The following is a 17,022-nucleotide window of genomic DNA, read 5'->3' as shown; positions in this document are numbered from 1 at the left end:
TACGTGGAAACAAACTTCAATCACGAGAGGAGTGAACATGTATTGCAGGAGTTTGTGTTGATTGACATTCTCTATATGTTCATTTGTTGCAGTTATTCCCTCGTTACATTTACCCACAGCCCTGAATCCCCTCAAGTTAATATCTATCAGTGTTGTTTGTATATCCTGCATATCTGAACCCAAAGTGCAATGGATTTACTTTAATGGAAATATCCTTATGCATAATTTATTAACATTTTCAAAAAAAATCTGCACCTTTGTCAGTTTTAGAAACTTTTAATAAAGTGTTAGAACCATGCTTGGCCATAGAGGATTGTAAAGATGGACCCATAGGAGGGTTGCAAAAGATTCAGATCTGGCCAGTTACAACAACCGTCACTACGTTTACATGCACATAATATTCCGTTTTTTGCCCTAATTCCGAAAAAGACGATATTCCGACTAAGCTGTTTACACGGCTAATGAAAGTGAGCATTCCACTAATATTCCTGTTTACATGTAGCCGTGCAAAACAGGATTTTTTCTGTTTTCCAGCAGCAGTGGACTTGTTTGACCGTGTGAACACAGCGTCCCCCTTTCTTTCCTTCAACCACCTTCTTGAAAAGGTTGTTGTAGCGATGTGTGAGCATACCCAAAAACCTGTTGATATCCAAGTCTTTGATAATGTTTAAAAGTAGCTGTGTTTCTCCTTCTTATCGGGTCTCCAGCCCTGCAAACTGTTGGCTGGTTGGTTTGTGTACAGTAACCATAGCAACACACAGAGCTGACCATAAGCCTGTGGTGAAAACTCCGATTGAGACGCATATTCCAAATGCGCTGTATACATGTCAAAAGAATGCCTCTAAAACCCAAATATATAAAATACCATACCGGAATATCCCACGTCTTAATCCGAAAATGCTATATTTGGAAAAAAGCCTTATTCGGAATATCCAACCAGAATATGCTGTTTACATGACCTGTATCAAATTTGTAATATTGTCATATTTGGAATAATAATGGAAAATTGGTGTAAACGTACTGATTGTTACCAGAGACGTAATCTCGCATTGCCAGACCTAGCTCCACAGCGTGCACATACATTCCTGGATAGGAGAAGAAAAAAAAAAAAAAAACACTCTGGGTTGTTTGCGTTTCTTTAAACCAATCACAATCGTCTTGGGCAGCGCTAAGTTCCAAACGCAGCGATGGTGGCTCCAGTGTTACCAACTTAGCAACTTTGTCGCTAGATTTAGCGACTTTTCAGACCCCCTTAGCGACTTTTTTTCAAAAAAAAAAAATCGACTAGAGACAAATCTGACAAATCTGACAAATCTTCTACCTGCCTGTGCCAGTGCACAGGCAGGTAGAAGGGGAGAAGGGACAGGGCGTGCGGGGGCCGGTGTAGGTTGGAGAGACAGCGGGACACGACGGGAGAAAGACTCCGCTGAGCTGGCCTGGCCCTCGGCAAGCCAGCCTTCTTTGAGAATTCTTTATCCCTCCCTTTGTAGAATTTCTTTTATTTACTTCAAAGATAGGCTACCTAAGTAATAATTATAAAGTAAAATAAATTCCTGCATTGAAATTGTGATTATTTGGCTAAAGATTTCTATTTACCTTGCTGACACAACCACTAAGCTTTATGCAAATGATTGCGTAATGACGTCACAAATATGCAAATGAGCGTATGAGCTATATAGCTACTTTCATTGGAAAAGAGTTGGCAACACTGGGTGGCTCTGCTAAATGGTTTCGTGATGGAACTTGTTTCGGTAGAACATTTGCACCACGCTGAAGAAAACGCCATATACAATAAAGTTAACTGTTGACACAATACAGTAACGTGAAATATTTCAATTAGCTGATACATGGTTAAACCTCATTTGCTCTTACCAGTGTATTGCTGTACTTCGTCCACAGCAATCAGTCTCAAAACGTCCCAGTTACAGACTAAAGGCTTTAAAACATATTCTTTGTAAATCTTTACAATCATTCCCTGAAAGATCCAAGCAGGCCTGCCTTGTTGCACCATCTAAATTTTCTTTAAAACTTGACATTTTCAGCGTGTAGCTTGCGAGCTAGTTTTTTGTTGTTTTAGGAAATGAAAACAGAGTTTTGCAAAGTGCCGGATACTCGGGCGATTATCCGTTAAATGAACTGTCGTTGAGCCAGACTACCAGATACCTGGATCATCCACCCCCCCCCCTCAACATGTTTTTGTGTCTCTGTCCATTTGTGTTAAATTAAAATTGTCCATTTCTACATTGTCTTTCAGAGAGAAGAGGCTCACAATTCTCCAACTCTGAGCACAGACAACTGAAGTGCTTAGTTACTTCTCACAGGATTCTGTTTGAATGTTTCCACATTTGATTAAAAAAATAATTATAGAAATAAACCATCACACCAGAATGGCAAAGCCTTTGATCTACACAAATCCTGTTCAGGTGCAAAAGCTGACGGAGCAAAGACACAGGCACAGCAGAGAGTTAGGCATCGTTTATTCCAAAATAGAACGCTCTAAGGCAAAACAGACCGCTTCATAAAAAGCAAGACAGACGCAAGTGAGGAACCAAGATGTCAGCGAGGACCCCCCCAGAGTCACTACACCCTCCGGCTGCATGAAATCAACCATTTCAAGCCTCAGCTTTACAAGAGGGATATGAACCGACAGACAATTGTTGTACAGTACAATATTACACATATTCAAACTAGAGGCACCCCAATTTGTGAAGTAATATCAACATATTGATAAAGAGATTTCAAATCTTTCACTACATGTGTGTGGTGGCAGGGGGACCGACAGGCTGCAGATCTTAGTCCCAGTCCTTCAGGCAGCCAATAAACAACAAGCACAACTTTTCAACTGCTCTTTTGTTTTCAACGCAGTAGCATGTACGTGTACATAAATAAAAAGTTGAACTCCTGCAGAAAGTCCACTGCTCAGTGTTGATGATGGGAGATCAGATCTCACTGTGGTTACTCAAGACCCCTGTGATTGTGTGATTAGCATAGTGTTCTGGATTGTGCATTTCATAAAGTACGCTACTACTGTGAACTGATTCAAAGACATAATGTATGGTATACACAATGAGGGTAAAACTGGAGCTGGCTTTAAAAAAAAACTAAAAATATCTGAGCACTGCACTGTGAGAGATAACTCTTCAGGTAACTGGGACGATGCAGTACACAAAGTCAAATTATTTACAGTGCTTTACAGAACCACACGGGTTCTGCACTTTAGTGTCCATTTGACCAATTTCGCTAAGGGTCAGACTTTCTTTTTGTGCTTCTTGGCAAGAATTATTTAGAAAAGTACTCAAGTAAGGCCTTGTTAGTATTGTGAGTTTAAAACCAATTTAAATAGCAATTTTTTTGCATTAGCATTCAATTCCTTTTTCTGTTTTTTAGAAAACTTCAAAGAACCCTGGAAAACAGAGTCGCTAGCTTTAATTATGAATCTGTACATAAATATTCCTTACAAAACAGGAGAACACAAAAATGAAACAAAAAAACACTAGTTTCATATGTTTGTATATAAAAATAAGCATCTCTCCTTTTTTTTTTTTCTCCTCTCTCTCTCCTCTTGGGCTCTGCTTGGCCGTGTGAGAGCTGCCGAGTCAGTCGCAAGAGTGCACACATCTACTCAAAACACAAGCATGCAAAAAGTGAAGACAAACTCTTACAGATACAACTTTAAACTGTTGGCATCCAAAATGAGAATTGAACTGGGGACGGGGGAGGGGAGGGGGGGGGGGGGACAGGGGCCCAAAAAAAGAAATCATAAGTCAGTCAACATTTATTAACGGTAGCATACAAACTTCGCTTTGAGTGTTTAACACTTCTTTTTTTTTTTTTTTTTCTTTCGGTTTGTTTGATTTCATCTTTTGGAGCTTAAATATACAAAAGTGCACTCGCATACATCAACTAAATAATTAAAAAAAAACGGTTTCTGAAATGAAACTCCTGATGTACACACACACAGCATAAACCGCCGTTCAGCAGGGTGGAGGGTTGGAAGAGTACAGGACCCATATGTCCTGGAGTTTTGTGCTCTATGTAAACCTAATGTGTCGGTCTGTTTGTACTGTGATTCATTGTGTATTTGAAAACACACTTTTTATATGTAGACCTATTTACGCATGTCTTGTGTGCACAGTGCCTTGCAAAAGTATTCAACCCCCTTGGCGTCCTCCTATATTGTTGCATCACAACCTGTAATTTAAATGGACTGTATGTAATGGACCGACACAAAACAAAAGCCAAAATTGGTTAAGTGAAATAATAAACCCCTAAATACGATCTGGTGCTACCAATTACCTTCAGACGTCACATAATTAGTTCAAGAGAGTCCACCTGTGTGCAATCCACGTGTCACATGATCTGTCACATGATCGGCATGTTCTGAAAGAGCCCGCAACAGCACCAAGCAAGGGGCACCATGAAGACAAGGGAGCTTTCCCAACAACAGGTCAGGAACTAAGCTCTGGAGCTGCACAGATCAGGTTTGGGTTTATCTAAAAAAAAAAAAAAAAAAAAAATATCCAAAACTTTCAACATCCCATGGAGCACCATTAAATCAATCATTACAACATAAAAAGAATATGGCAGCGCAACAAATCTGCCAAGAGAGGACAGCCCACCAAACTCACAGAGCAGGCTAGGATGGCATTAATCAGAGAAGCAACAGAGAGACCAAAGATGAGCCTGAAGGACTCTACACTCTATGGAGGAGTCCCCCTCCACTCAAACATCTGTTTTCTTATGTCCATGCCCTCTAAAATGTCTGACCTTGACTATCATGACTTGTATCCACGGATATATTATATTTATATATTATTTATGTATTATATTAAGTGGATACCAGATCCCCAAATGGCACCTATTCAGTTTAATGAAGCTGCTCAGTGGCGCATACACCAAAAAAAGTTCAAAGTTTCCAGGTTTACTTCCGTGATATGCGGCCCACTAAATATGCGCAGTAGTGTTTCTCCCTCTGACATCGCAGGTTTTTAAAAATCACCTTTTCCGGATCTCGGGAGGTTTTCAAATATAAAAAGTCCATGAATTAGCGGTGTAAGTCATTGCGATGCTGCTACTGGCCACTGGACAAAACGGGCTCCAAGGCAGAGCGCTCTTCCTGGAGGCCTGCTTGTATCTGTGCAAACTTTGTCACCAGAGAGGTGTTTTCACATTCCTCTCCTGAATGGGGAGATGCTTGTGCAATTCCCTGAAATCTGAGACTCAAACCTACCCCGTGCAAACTAGATTAGGTACGTCACTAATCCGTGAACCAATCTCTATCTAATACGCAAAAGCCAGCCAAGACAGTCACTACAGAGAGCAAAAACACAGTGTCATCGTAGCTGTCTGCCACTGACAGTTATAAGCTAACAGACATAAACAAACAAAAGATGCTAACTACACTTAACCATTCTGATACATCTTCTAGTCACCGATTTTAGTGCACAACAGACTCTTCATTGGAGTCTGACTGAGGTTGAGTTCAGACAGAACGCCGAAACTATTCGCCTCGGCCACGCAGCGTCCTGTCTGAACCGGAAGTTGTTCTGGCCCTAACCTAGCCCGTTCAGCTGACAAATTAACGTGACACTTCAGGGTTAAGGACGTCTCATCCCTCTAAAAACTGGTTTCCTCTCTCCTCCCGTGATTTCCTTGCGTCTCTCCTGTGCTTCCTCGGTGGGACGGACTAAGACACGAGGTAGGGAGGCAAGTGGAGGAGCCGGGGATCCAATTTAAGAGAAGTGAGCTGCACCTACATTCTGAAAGAGGTGATTCCAGCCCCTTTGACTTTTTATGTGAAAACCATGTTGAAGAAAATATTAATCATGGCAGATTGTTCTTACATACTTTAAACATGTCTGGAGGGGGGCCTTTGTCTCCAACAGGCCTTTTGGCAAGTTTTTTCTTCTTCTTTTCATTTTTACCAATTTTTACTACTTTCTGTAGGTCCGTTACATGTAATCCAAATTAAAAATGTTTAAATTACAGGCTGCAATGCAAACAAAATAGGGGAAAACGTCAAAAAAAGAAAAACGGGGGATGAATACTTTTGCAAGGCAGTGTATGTGTAGAACAGAGTGTGAGGGAGTGTGTCCTCTACTGCAATGAGTCGCTGTTGTCCAGGCCCAGCCCGGCCATGTCTGCATCATCGTCCTCATCTCCGCTATCCCCCGACTCGTCTTCACTGTGGCCTCCCATCATCACCTGCTGTACCGCCAGTGTGGCGCCGTCTGACGTCAGGCTCTGCAGACCCTCCATGTTCATCGTCACCATTGTGCCTGAGAACGAGAGGAAAGAATTACTGATAAAATAGCCTATAACTAGTGCACATTGTTGTGGCTGCTGTCTGGCTCAGTGTGCTCATCTGATTTACAGAGCAGATATACTATTCCATTTCAGTTGCACTTTAAAGCCACAAGAAGCTCAATCTTTCAATATTAATAAGGCCGGCTACACAATGGCTGCGTGGCGTGAGCGTGTCAGCTGCGTGGCGTGTCCATTTATATTTCGGCTCCCGTGTTAACAGGTTAGAGCTTACACACTGCCTGCGTGACACCCGAAAACGCGTGCATGCTAAAAATAGGACCGACGCCTATTTTTTTTTTTTCACGCGACACGCAAGCGTGTTGGAAGCGTTTCCAGGCAAAATAGAATAGGAAAAGATGTTTATATGTCATTTAGACTGACATGTTGATGTTTGAAAGTCTCTAGGTTTTGATATAAATGCAGATATAAATGTAACTTAAAAAATCGATTTTCTAATATTGCACCTGTCAATACAAACAAAATATTCTGTAGCCTATTTTGCCGTCAATACTGCCGATGTTGTCTTTGCTGTAATCAGATCAGTCTATATTTATGTTTAACATGGTATTTCATTTCATCAATGGGAAACACCCATGTGTACAGACAAGGCTAGCAGCAGCAGCGCCGCGTCAGACACGTTTCTGGTGTGCAAAGACATAGGAAAATCCACGCAGCCGCCACGCAACAGAAACGTCACACTCACGCCACGCAGCCAGTGTGCAGGAGGCCTAAGTCATTGAACCAGAGTTAGCCTGCAGCTAACTTGCATCTGTTGTTCCTGGGCAGGTATCAGAAAAAAAACAACCACCACAAAACAGCAAATACATAAAAATCCATTGGTGCGAGAGACAGGATCAGTATAATAAACACAATAAATATAGGGCAATCATTGGTGGTGACACGTTTGTACTTACTTTAGCTAAAGCTGGAGACTGGTTTTAAACACCGCCAAGCTTCTTGAGTCTCTAATGTTTGTAGGTATTGAATTCCAGCTCCCCACTACTGTAACAGTGAGGATCTCGTCTTCAACTCTAACAAAACTGTCATCAAAACAGTTCAGTACTTCCCTTCTGTTGCTTTCATTGCATCATCTTATTTCCTGCTGTAACACTCTGTTTTTCCTGTGTGACTGACAGGTTCAATCATTAGTGTAGTTATTGTTGGTACTTGTCAACCTTTGTGTAGACCTGAGTGTAGAATATGGGACTTATTAAAATGACAAAGAAGAAGGCTAATTCATCTGTATTTTTACACACATTTCACCAGGACTATATATGTAACAATTACTACAAAGTTTTTGCACACGGGTGTGTTGGATCATAAACTTTGACTTTCAATTTGACAAAGTCTAACACAACGACATACTATGTTTACAGCTGTAGTTTGAGGCAGACAGCTTGTTGGCATCTCTAAATTAATCCCTCTCTCTTTCTCAAATACACAAACACACTCAGGGCCCTATCCTGCACCCGACGCAGCGCAAAGCCTGACGCAAGTGACTTTGCTAGTTTAAGACCGACCCAGTTGTCAATTTCCCGTCCAGCGCCCGCGTCGTTTAAATAGCAAATGCACCTGCGCCCATCTGGCCCATGGCTGGTCTTACATGGAGGTGTGTTCAGGTGCATTCTGGGCATATTGCTATCTTGAGGCAGCGGGAAGTAATCCAAAAACCAAAAACCTGGTCTAAAGTCAATAACTCATTTCATCGTTATTTTAACAGCGCATTAGTAAAATGCTCCTAGGTTTATGCACAGCGTGCACACACTATGCTTGTTACACACACAGGGACGCACAGCAGCACACACACATGCAGAAGATTACAGATAAAAATGATGAGAGATGAGATGACAGGCGCTTCACGCCGTGCACTTAGATTGTTGAAATAGGGCCCTCAGTAAAATACATGTCTTGTTATACCTCTTATTGGGATTGTGTTTTGGTGTAGAAGACACACAGGATAAAGACTATTTCATTATTATTTAATTTAAGTTTCTATTGAACTTGTATACAAACTGTACGTAGAAAACACTGCTGCGTACCGTCTGGCATGGTAACTTGCTGCTGGGTGCCTCCCCCTGTGGCGATGGAGTCAGGCCAGAAGCGCTGCAGTGGCCGGTTCTGAGGTGTCTTCTTCTTGGATTTTGGCGTCTCAGAGGAGCTGGCGTCCAGCATGGGCTGCAGGATCCGCCTCCGTGCATTTATAAACCTGGAGACACACAAGACAACCCAGATCTGTGACGGCACTGGGCGAAACGTGTGCTTTTGTAGTTTCTTACAGGTGTAGCAGACCTTTTACACCTCTAGTCCTGACAGGCTGTGATGAAATCATTATCTACCATTAGGACTGGACGGGATGTCTGACGCCAATCTGTTAGCCGAAACAGCTCAATTTTAACTTTCAACTTACAGAAGGATTGGGCAAAATACGACTTGCATTTTCTTCAGAATCAAATGTAGCAAGTAGAAGCAGAAACTGTTCATCACAGCCTTTAAAAGACAGCAGGTGAACTTCCATCTCTCCAGAAGTGTGGGCAGACAATCAGCTGACTGACCAGTTAAAGGTTTCCCACAGTGGGTAGAAAAGGGAATGACATGATGAACGTCCCTGGCCGGACATTACGTTGAGATGGTGCATTTTAAGTGGCGCTGGATTGTGCCTTTGTGGGCCACACTCACCAGTTGTTGACCTGCAGAAGTGTCAGGTTTGTCTGAGTGGCAATCTGTTTCTTTTCATCTTCTGTTGGATACGGGTGCTACAGGAGAGAACAGGGGGGAAGAAATGCATTAGTGTTTTGTTAAGAATTGAAGAGTTACACGGGCAAAGATTTCATTCACACTACACCGCTCCTCTGCTCTCTTCACTGGTTACCAGTTGCTGCCCGCATCAAGACACTAGCACTTGCATACAGGGCCACCAACGGATCAGACCCAGCTTACATCCAGGACATGGTCAAACCATATACCCCAATCAGCCCACTCCGCTCTCCATCAGCCAACCTGCTTGCTGCCCCCTCACAACGAGGGACAACTAATCACTCAACAAAATCCTGACTGTTTGCTGTCCTGGCTCCTAAATGGTGGAATGAGCTCCCTATTAACATCAGGACGGCCGAAAGCCTACGCATCTTCAGCTGACGGCTAAACACATCTCTTCTGACTACACCTCGGACTTTTTTTTTTTAAATGTATTCTTAAAGCTGCGCTTTCATATGTCTCTCTGTAGTTTTTCTTATTTAAAGCTAATGTACTTGCACCTACTACTTGTTGTCTGGAGTTTGCACCTTCAGGGTTGAAAGCACTTAATTGGAAGTCACTTTGGATAAAAGCATCAGCTAAATGACATTAATTCACACCAGACTTACCCCGATGTGTTGGAAGAGCCACGAGCGCATGACATTGGTGGCGTGTTTGGGTAGAACGCCACGTTTGTTCTTGGTTGAGTTGTCGTCGTGATTAAAGAGGTTTAAGTCCTGGTGAAACTGCAGCTGGAGCTGAGCAGACAAGACATTCATTTAGCCACCTTTCTGTTTGTTTTGGTCACCAGTAACACATTGTTCTGCTCACATTTTAACCCTTTTCCACACAATTTCAAATTTTATAACTGTGAATGAATTGCCAACAATTCAATTTTGGGAACCACTGATTTAGAATAAACACCAGAATCAGAGTCAAAGAGAGATGTACAACCTGATTGTTTTGGACGCGTATTGTCCCGGGAGAAAGAGCCTGTGTTACCACCTGGCCCTGAGGAGTGACGACTGTAACAGGCTGGTACACCGTGCCACCTGGAATTAAAAAAAAATAAAAAACACACACACACCTTAATATAATCTGCTGGGCTGTCGAGTGCAGGCTGCAAAGAAAGCTCTAATGAAAGTGCCCCACTGGTACATGACATCATGTCAACGGCAGTCAGCCAGTATAGTACCTGAGGGAGGGGTTGTATGCCATGGTGACATACCTGCAACCATCTGGCTGGGGTTGACGGCTGTTACCGTAACGTTCCCTTGCTGCAGGGCCGATGCTGGCACCACAATTTGACCCTGGGGACTGATGGTCCCTGAGATAGAGCTGGGGGTCTGCAGAACATAGAGCATGCAACACAGAGTGGACCAAAGTCATTTGTTTTCCATGTTGATGGCTCTAATTTTAAAGCACATTGATTTTGAACTTGCTAATACTGTGTAGCAGGTTAGGGCAATAAAATATGTTGAAATACATAAATGCAAAGAATCAAAATTGTCATTGAAGACAATAACAAATCCAGCTGTGTGAGATAGTTGATTCTTGGACCCAAATGTGTTTAATGGTGATTAGGGATGCACCGAATCCAGATTTTTGGTTGGTTGAGATTCTGCCGAATCCAAAAACCGAATCCTACTCCCATCCTCAGTCCATTAACACAGTAAACACATTAATGAAGTAGACAACGTCCACAGCAATGTATTTTTCATTCGGTGTAGGGCTAGCAAAGCTGGTAATGGTCGTATGGTTAACACCAGTTTTTTAGCTGTGACTGTCCTTCCTTTGCCGTACCTGAAGTTGCTGCATTTTGGCTGCCGTCTGTAGATTCCTTCATGCACAACTCATATTCTTTCGGATGTTTCGTACCAGATGTTGTAACAGCGGTGATGTTGTGTATAGGTTAGGGTCCTCGCCATCACGAGACAAATCTAGTCTTGTAAACTGAACATGTAGCTGGACTTGAATGGCCTTCTTTTGACTGAAAGTACTGCCAAACTACACTTTTTCTGCTCGTCAGTTCCATTTCCACTTTCTCACACCCTACCGCATTGAATGCTCCACCTAAGTAAACACCTTCCCGTAATCAACGGCGGCGTCATCACGTCGACCAGCATAGCGCACGTAGTGCAAGCGTAGGGTTCGGTTCGGCAGAAACTGAACCCCGTCAAAAAGCCCAATATTCGGCCGAATCCGAAGCCGAATCCTGGATTCGGTGCATCCCTAGTGGTGATGTGTACTGTCCACCTACAGTCCATACCGGAGTCTTGGTAGGTGAAAAGCCCTGGACCTGTCCTTGTACGGGGGAGTACGGGCTCCCTGGGTCTCCACTCAGCAGAGTCTCGCTGTTCATCTTAGTCTTGAGGCAGGCGATGTAGCGGCTGCAGAAGTCCTTACACAGGTCACTCACCTTCTCCAGCTCCAGCAGGTGGATCCGCAGCACCTGGATGGCTTTCACCATCTAGGGGTCAGAAGGAAATTAAAAAAAAAAAAAAAGTTTGTTGCGGTCGACAGAGAAGCAGTCTTCTCAAGCTGAATGTTTGTCCATTTGTGTCTCCTCCAAAAGATCTGATGTTGAGGAGACTTAACCTAGAAAACCAGTCTTACTTTAGTTCCTGCCTACTTCTGTCTTACTTAATTTTATACTTTTCATTCCTCTTTGGTGTACTGTTGCTTGCATGTGTTTTCCATTTTATCCCCGTATTTTACTTGTCTTGTTTTCATACCTCCCGGTAAAGCGCATTATTACAGGGTTTCTGCAGGGTTCACCAGGGTACATTTAAGACATTTTAATACCACATAGGATCAAATGTAATGCCAACTTCACAGCCACGTAATGCAAAAAACGTGTGGATTTTAAGCCTGAGAAAAGAAGTAACGTTACCTGAATTTAAAAACATTTTATTATAATACTCACATTTAAGCAATATTTGCGATTTAACATTAGTATTTGCACGACGTGATGCGGCAGTAAGCGTCACTCAAGTGCTGAACTGAATTATTAGGTAAGAGGCGACAGCAGTGGACGGGACTGCATCTCGCTGTGCTGCTGAGGTTAAAAGTCTCTGAATAGTGACTGAGTGAGTCGGGGGGTTGCATTTTGTATTTCTTTGTGAAATACCTCATGTCCCTCTGTTTTGGTTGTGTCAAATACCTAAAGACCTAAAACTGTTTTTCAGTCATGTGCTTGTGTTATCAGTCTAAACTATAAACCTTCACTTGATGTAAATGGGAGCTGAGGGTCCAACAGGTCCTCAAACTACAGCGGGAAATTACCACCAGTCAAATCGGATTATTTTATAACTCCCCAGCAAATTTAATGTTGTCGGTGTCAGGCCAAAACTGTGCGCATTTTAAAAAAAAATAATAATTTTACAGTATTGTGACTTCTCTTGCATTCAACACACGTTTTAAGAAGTCGTTTTATTCTGTTTCTTTTTTGGAACCGTTTATGCTGCCAACTACATCCAAATGCACTCTTAAGTATGGAGTTCTCCGTTGAAATACTTAGGGCAAATTATGGGCCAGAGTAGTGTGTAACGGTGAAAAAAAAACCTCCTTCACCAAAATGAAAATCAGCAACCAGAAATCTAATCATTTCTACCCCTGACATGCAGAGGTATCTCACCAAGTTGTCGAGTTCAGGGTCCTCGCTGAAGAAGGGTTTGCCCTCCTTCTCCTGACAGCGGACAAAGTTCTCAATGTCCACGTCGAAGCTCGCCGAGGTGATACAATCAGAGCTCAGCGTGGACTGTTCACACTTCTCAAACAGCAGGGCCAGGAGGGGGAACAGGGGATGCCTGTCTCACACGCACACACGAAAAGTTGCTAAATTCCATTTCAAAGAACACATTATACTTCTTCCCAATAAGAGAACATGGCTTCCAACATGCAAAAACAAACACAAACAAAAGGCATTAAGTGTATATGAAGTGAAGGTAACCTGCTGTATTAACTGACTGTTAGATTACTCACACTTAATAATAGTCGTGTGTGGCGTGTTTGATTAGACTGTAAGTGGGCAGTGTGAACATAAACATAAATGCATCAGAATTTTTTTTTTTTTTAACAACTTTCACATTTCAAATGCCAGAGAGAACTATTTCAGTCACATGAACAAAAGGGAAGGACTTGTCAAGAAAAACCATGTGATCTTTCTAGTGATAGTTTAGTACTAAGTTAAGAAAGGGAACGAGAAGAAGACAGATGTAGGAATAGACGGGTGTTCTGGTTTTTCCACAGTAACAAAAACACACGCAGAATTCGCTCTACCGATATATGGATGCTTTGTCCGCGTCCATGGGTGTCTGTGGCTCTGTGGGTGCCGGGCTGGGCGCCTCTGCCAACGTCCCCTCTAAAAACTTCTGCTCGGAATCGTCGCCTACCTTTATCACATTCACACCTTGCATCTGTGGGAAAAGAGAAAACAAAAGGACGTGACAAGAAGACAGCAACAGAGTGACAGAAGCTGAAAAGGGGACCGAAACTGACAGAAGAGGTGAAGAGAAAGGCGGAGAATGAGAGACATAAAGACATCATGTGAAGACCAAGAGGAGCTGGAGGGCAAAGCTTAACACAGAGCCTTGCTTCAATATGAACTCTTTACAAAGTCATGAGGACGTGGTCTAAAAAAACACTTTCAAAAACTATGCATTTTTACTACAAGACCATTGTTTTTATTATCTATTTTAAGAATGAAGACTTCTTTACTGTGACCAACACCAAAAAAGAAAGAAGGAAGTATTGATCGTGTCATGAGTTGTTAGTCCAGTATCAGCCACTGCCAATCACCTGCACTCTGTGATTAGAGTTTATTTTGATGCACTTGAGTACTTCTGACCTAAAATTGACTCATGCATCTCCTGTGGACAGATGCAATTACAGTGTCTGCATTCGTTCATGCCCTCAAGTCTCTTTGACATTGCTCTGTGAGCACACTATTGCTAGACTACATCCAGTCAGTGCTGTGTTCAAATTGCAATGCAGACCTTAACAAAACGTATCCGGTGAAACTAGGAATATAATCCGGAACCTGTGTGTTCACCCACACATAGCCTAATATAAATGCAAGAACAGATTAAAATGTGACTGTAGCCTCTGCAACACTCCACTCGAGGCACATTCATTGATTAGGAGCCAAGTTCTCTTCCTTTACTTTCACACCGTGCCTGCCTACCCAGGATCCCTTCCAGGAGCATAAATCCCATCCCCTAACCATGTGACTGAAACCAACAATGAATGAGATTGAGCACAAAAGTAGCTAAAAATAATCACTTGCTTGGGGTGGAACATTTCTCATTAGTCATAGATCGTTCTCAGCTCTCGACACCCCCAAATTTGGCACTTGAATAATGATGTTTTGTAAGCAATTTCCATAAACTCAAGCATACGAACACTAGACAGAAAAGGAGCTCTATACTGCATCAGTGTCTCTAATACAGTGATGTAGCCTATTAAGCATGCCGCCAACAGATTACTAAAACTGATGTAATAGCATTAACATTGCTTGTGTTCTAGTGTTACATGCATAAAGTGTTTCCCTTTGTTTGGCGATCCAGGCTGATTTATCACCACTAAAAATAACTGGAGGATCCATGGGCAGAATACTGAAGGTTGTAGCCTGAAAGATTTAGGTGTGTAAGTGCAGTTCAGCCAGTTGGAGCGTGTTATGTAGGCCTACAAGTCCAGACCAAATTTCACCATCTCACCCACCTGCTGCTCTCCCTTTGGGTACTTGTCTATGGAAACCGACTGGGCTGCCATCACGTTCACTGCAGTTGCTGCAAACACTGGGGCATTATAGAGAGCAGGGACAGGTGGCCAACCTACACAATACACAAAGTTCCAGTTAGACTACCTGTAAGAGATGCCTGAAGTGTAGGCAGGAAGACTTAATAATGTAGCCAAACCGTCATATTGTCAGAATGAAAGAGTATCGTTAGCTTTGTAAACCGGTGGGTGTGACAAGAAGCTTATTTTTATACTACAAATAATTGATATTGAACGTGAATGCTTATTAATGTTACCTTACGTTGGGTAAGCATTACACACTGACTTATGATAAAATATTTCCTCTAAAATAAGACAAACATGACAATAAAAATGCAGCCTTTGAAGGACATGTAATGAAAACAAAAATATCATGTAAAACTCAAATGTTTAATGTTCTGCGCTGATATATGCACACACGTCTGGGCAAAACAAGAAAAAGTGGGGCCATCCGCAGGAAAAATACACCGAGTAACGTTAACGTTGTATGAAGGGACTGCGTTGTGTAATTTATTTCAACAACGTTAACGTTATATCTCGTCAACGTCCATAAACACTTCTGTTCATACCGAGCTTAAAGAACAAAGAGGAGATTGATATACCGACCCTGAGGTGCGTTGTTATAGCCTAATAGTGAGCTTATGACCCTATTATGTTACCCTGCAACTGCTAACACACCCACCACGATAAACTTAACGTTAGCTTTTAGCCCTGTGTTAGCTGCCCACCGTTCGTGGCGGCAAGGGGAGATAAAAGTTTACGAAATCCTTTGGACTAACATAAGCTAACTATCCTTGAACTAACATAACGTTAGTGTTATTCCCAGACAAAGCAGCTCGGTGGGAGAAAGCATTGTATTTTTTCTCACAATATTTATTAGCTAGCCTGTAACGTTAAAGCTACATTGGAGTTAGCTCGCGAACCCAATCTAAGGTTAACCCAAAAGAGCAACTGTCTGGCCGAGCTACTGCTAACGTTAGTAAGGTAACGTTAGCAAGGTAACGTTAGCTAACTGTTAACTTAAAAAAATGTTTCTCATGCTGGTACGATGAGGCCAAATGTGTAGCGCCATATTTAGCAAGGGGGGATCACTGCCAAAAAAACAAGCTAACCTAGCTAGCCAGGTACAAAAAAAGACTCCGCTGCGGATTAATACGAAGCGAGTCCTTTGCCCATATAACAAAACAGCTCCAAGAGCGTTAGCATTTTTGAATTAACATTTTAAATGAATATGCATTTCTTGCCAGCTCTATATAGTAATTCGTCTGCAATGATATTAAGAAGTAGTTGCTGCACACCAGGCAAGCCCCGGTTGATCCTCAAATCCTTCCCACATCAGTCAATCAATCAAGCGGGGACAGCTGCCCTCTCCTTCCCCTCCCCTCAGCGCTAACATTACAACTGTCGGGCCTCGTTTCTAGCTCTCGCCTTTTGCTTTTCCACAATCCTCCTCTGCCCCAAAAACGCCGACATATTTTTTACCCCCCCTCCCGTGTATACAGATTTTTTTTTATTCCCGGAGCTCTGCCGCTTCTGCTTCCCTTCAAAAAACACCCTCCGCTGCTCTGACTAGGTCCGCGCTCCTCGCCCCGGGGCATTTTTGCGTGCGGCCCAGATTGTTTGATTGATAGGGAACGGAAAAAGAGGGATTTTGAGTGACAGCTTACCTGAGTGCCAATCTTCGTCACACTGACAAGCGGCTGCAGCAATCGGGACCCGCAGTTGTCGCGTTGCGTCATCGCGTAAGGGCACGCAGGGGCGCTCGGCTCATGAATATTTACGAGGTGGGCGGAGACATGACGTCCTGCTGCCTGTCCCTCGCCCTCCTGGGTTTTTGCCTGGCAAACGCTATTCACTGCCCCATTTACATGACACATTTCCTATGTACTGTATATCTCCACCTTTACACTCCGTTATGCCTATTATCTTATTAAATACACATTAATACACAAACAGAACAATATATGTGGATTGTTTACCTCTTAAAGAATGCATATAGCTATGATAATTAGGACATTATGTGCAAGCAGGCAGGCTAAGGGAGTGTGGAAAATTGTATAATTAAAATAGAAACGCCGATAAACCACTTGCACACTCAGCTCTATTCAAATGACCCGCCTAAGGCAGAAAAGCAGCATAAAAGAAGCTTTTGATCTGTGCCTTTCCCTTATGATTATTCCTTTATATAAGACAAAACACAATCAT

The 17,022-nt window shown here is 42.6% G+C and overlaps 1 protein-coding gene across 5 annotated transcripts; it reads right to left on the bottom strand.

Annotated features, from left to right (window-relative positions):
- Window positions 1-4,909: 4,909 nt before the first annotated feature.
- Window positions 4,910-16,615, bottom strand: pknox1.1 (pbx/knotted 1 homeobox 1.1). 5 transcript variants are annotated; one of them, XM_031289741.2, is made up of 11 exons: window positions 16,485-16,615; window positions 14,761-14,873; window positions 13,321-13,457; window positions 12,677-12,848; window positions 11,300-11,509; window positions 10,268-10,385; window positions 9,994-10,091; window positions 9,669-9,797; window positions 8,983-9,059; window positions 8,346-8,512; window positions 4,910-6,278 (listed from the first exon to the last, which is right to left on the bottom strand). In XM_031289741.2, exons 2-11 carry the CDS (start codon window positions 14,809-14,811, stop codon window positions 6,097-6,099), a joined length of 1,341 nt encoding a protein of 446 aa, XP_031145601.1. In that variant the 5' UTR covers window positions 14,812-14,873; window positions 16,485-16,615; the 3' UTR covers window positions 4,910-6,096. The 5 variants fall into 5 exon arrangements, with proteins under 5 accessions (XP_031145601.1, XP_031145602.1, XP_031145598.1 ...); XM_031289742.2 differs by having other exon boundaries at window positions 11,309-11,509; window positions 16,485-16,614; XM_031289738.2 differs by having other exon boundaries at window positions 10,235-10,385; window positions 16,485-16,613.
- Between the last annotated feature and the right edge of the window lie 407 nt (window positions 16,616-17,022).

The sequence above is a fragment of the Sander lucioperca genome, chromosome 8 (assembly GCF_008315115.2).
Source record: "Sander lucioperca isolate FBNREF2018 chromosome 8, SLUC_FBN_1.2, whole genome shotgun sequence".
In the NCBI taxonomy this organism is placed as follows: domain Eukaryota; kingdom Metazoa; phylum Chordata; class Actinopteri; order Perciformes; family Percidae; genus Sander; species Sander lucioperca.
Note: the sequence above shows the minus strand (reverse complement) of the source record. Positions and strands in the feature narration are given on the sequence as shown.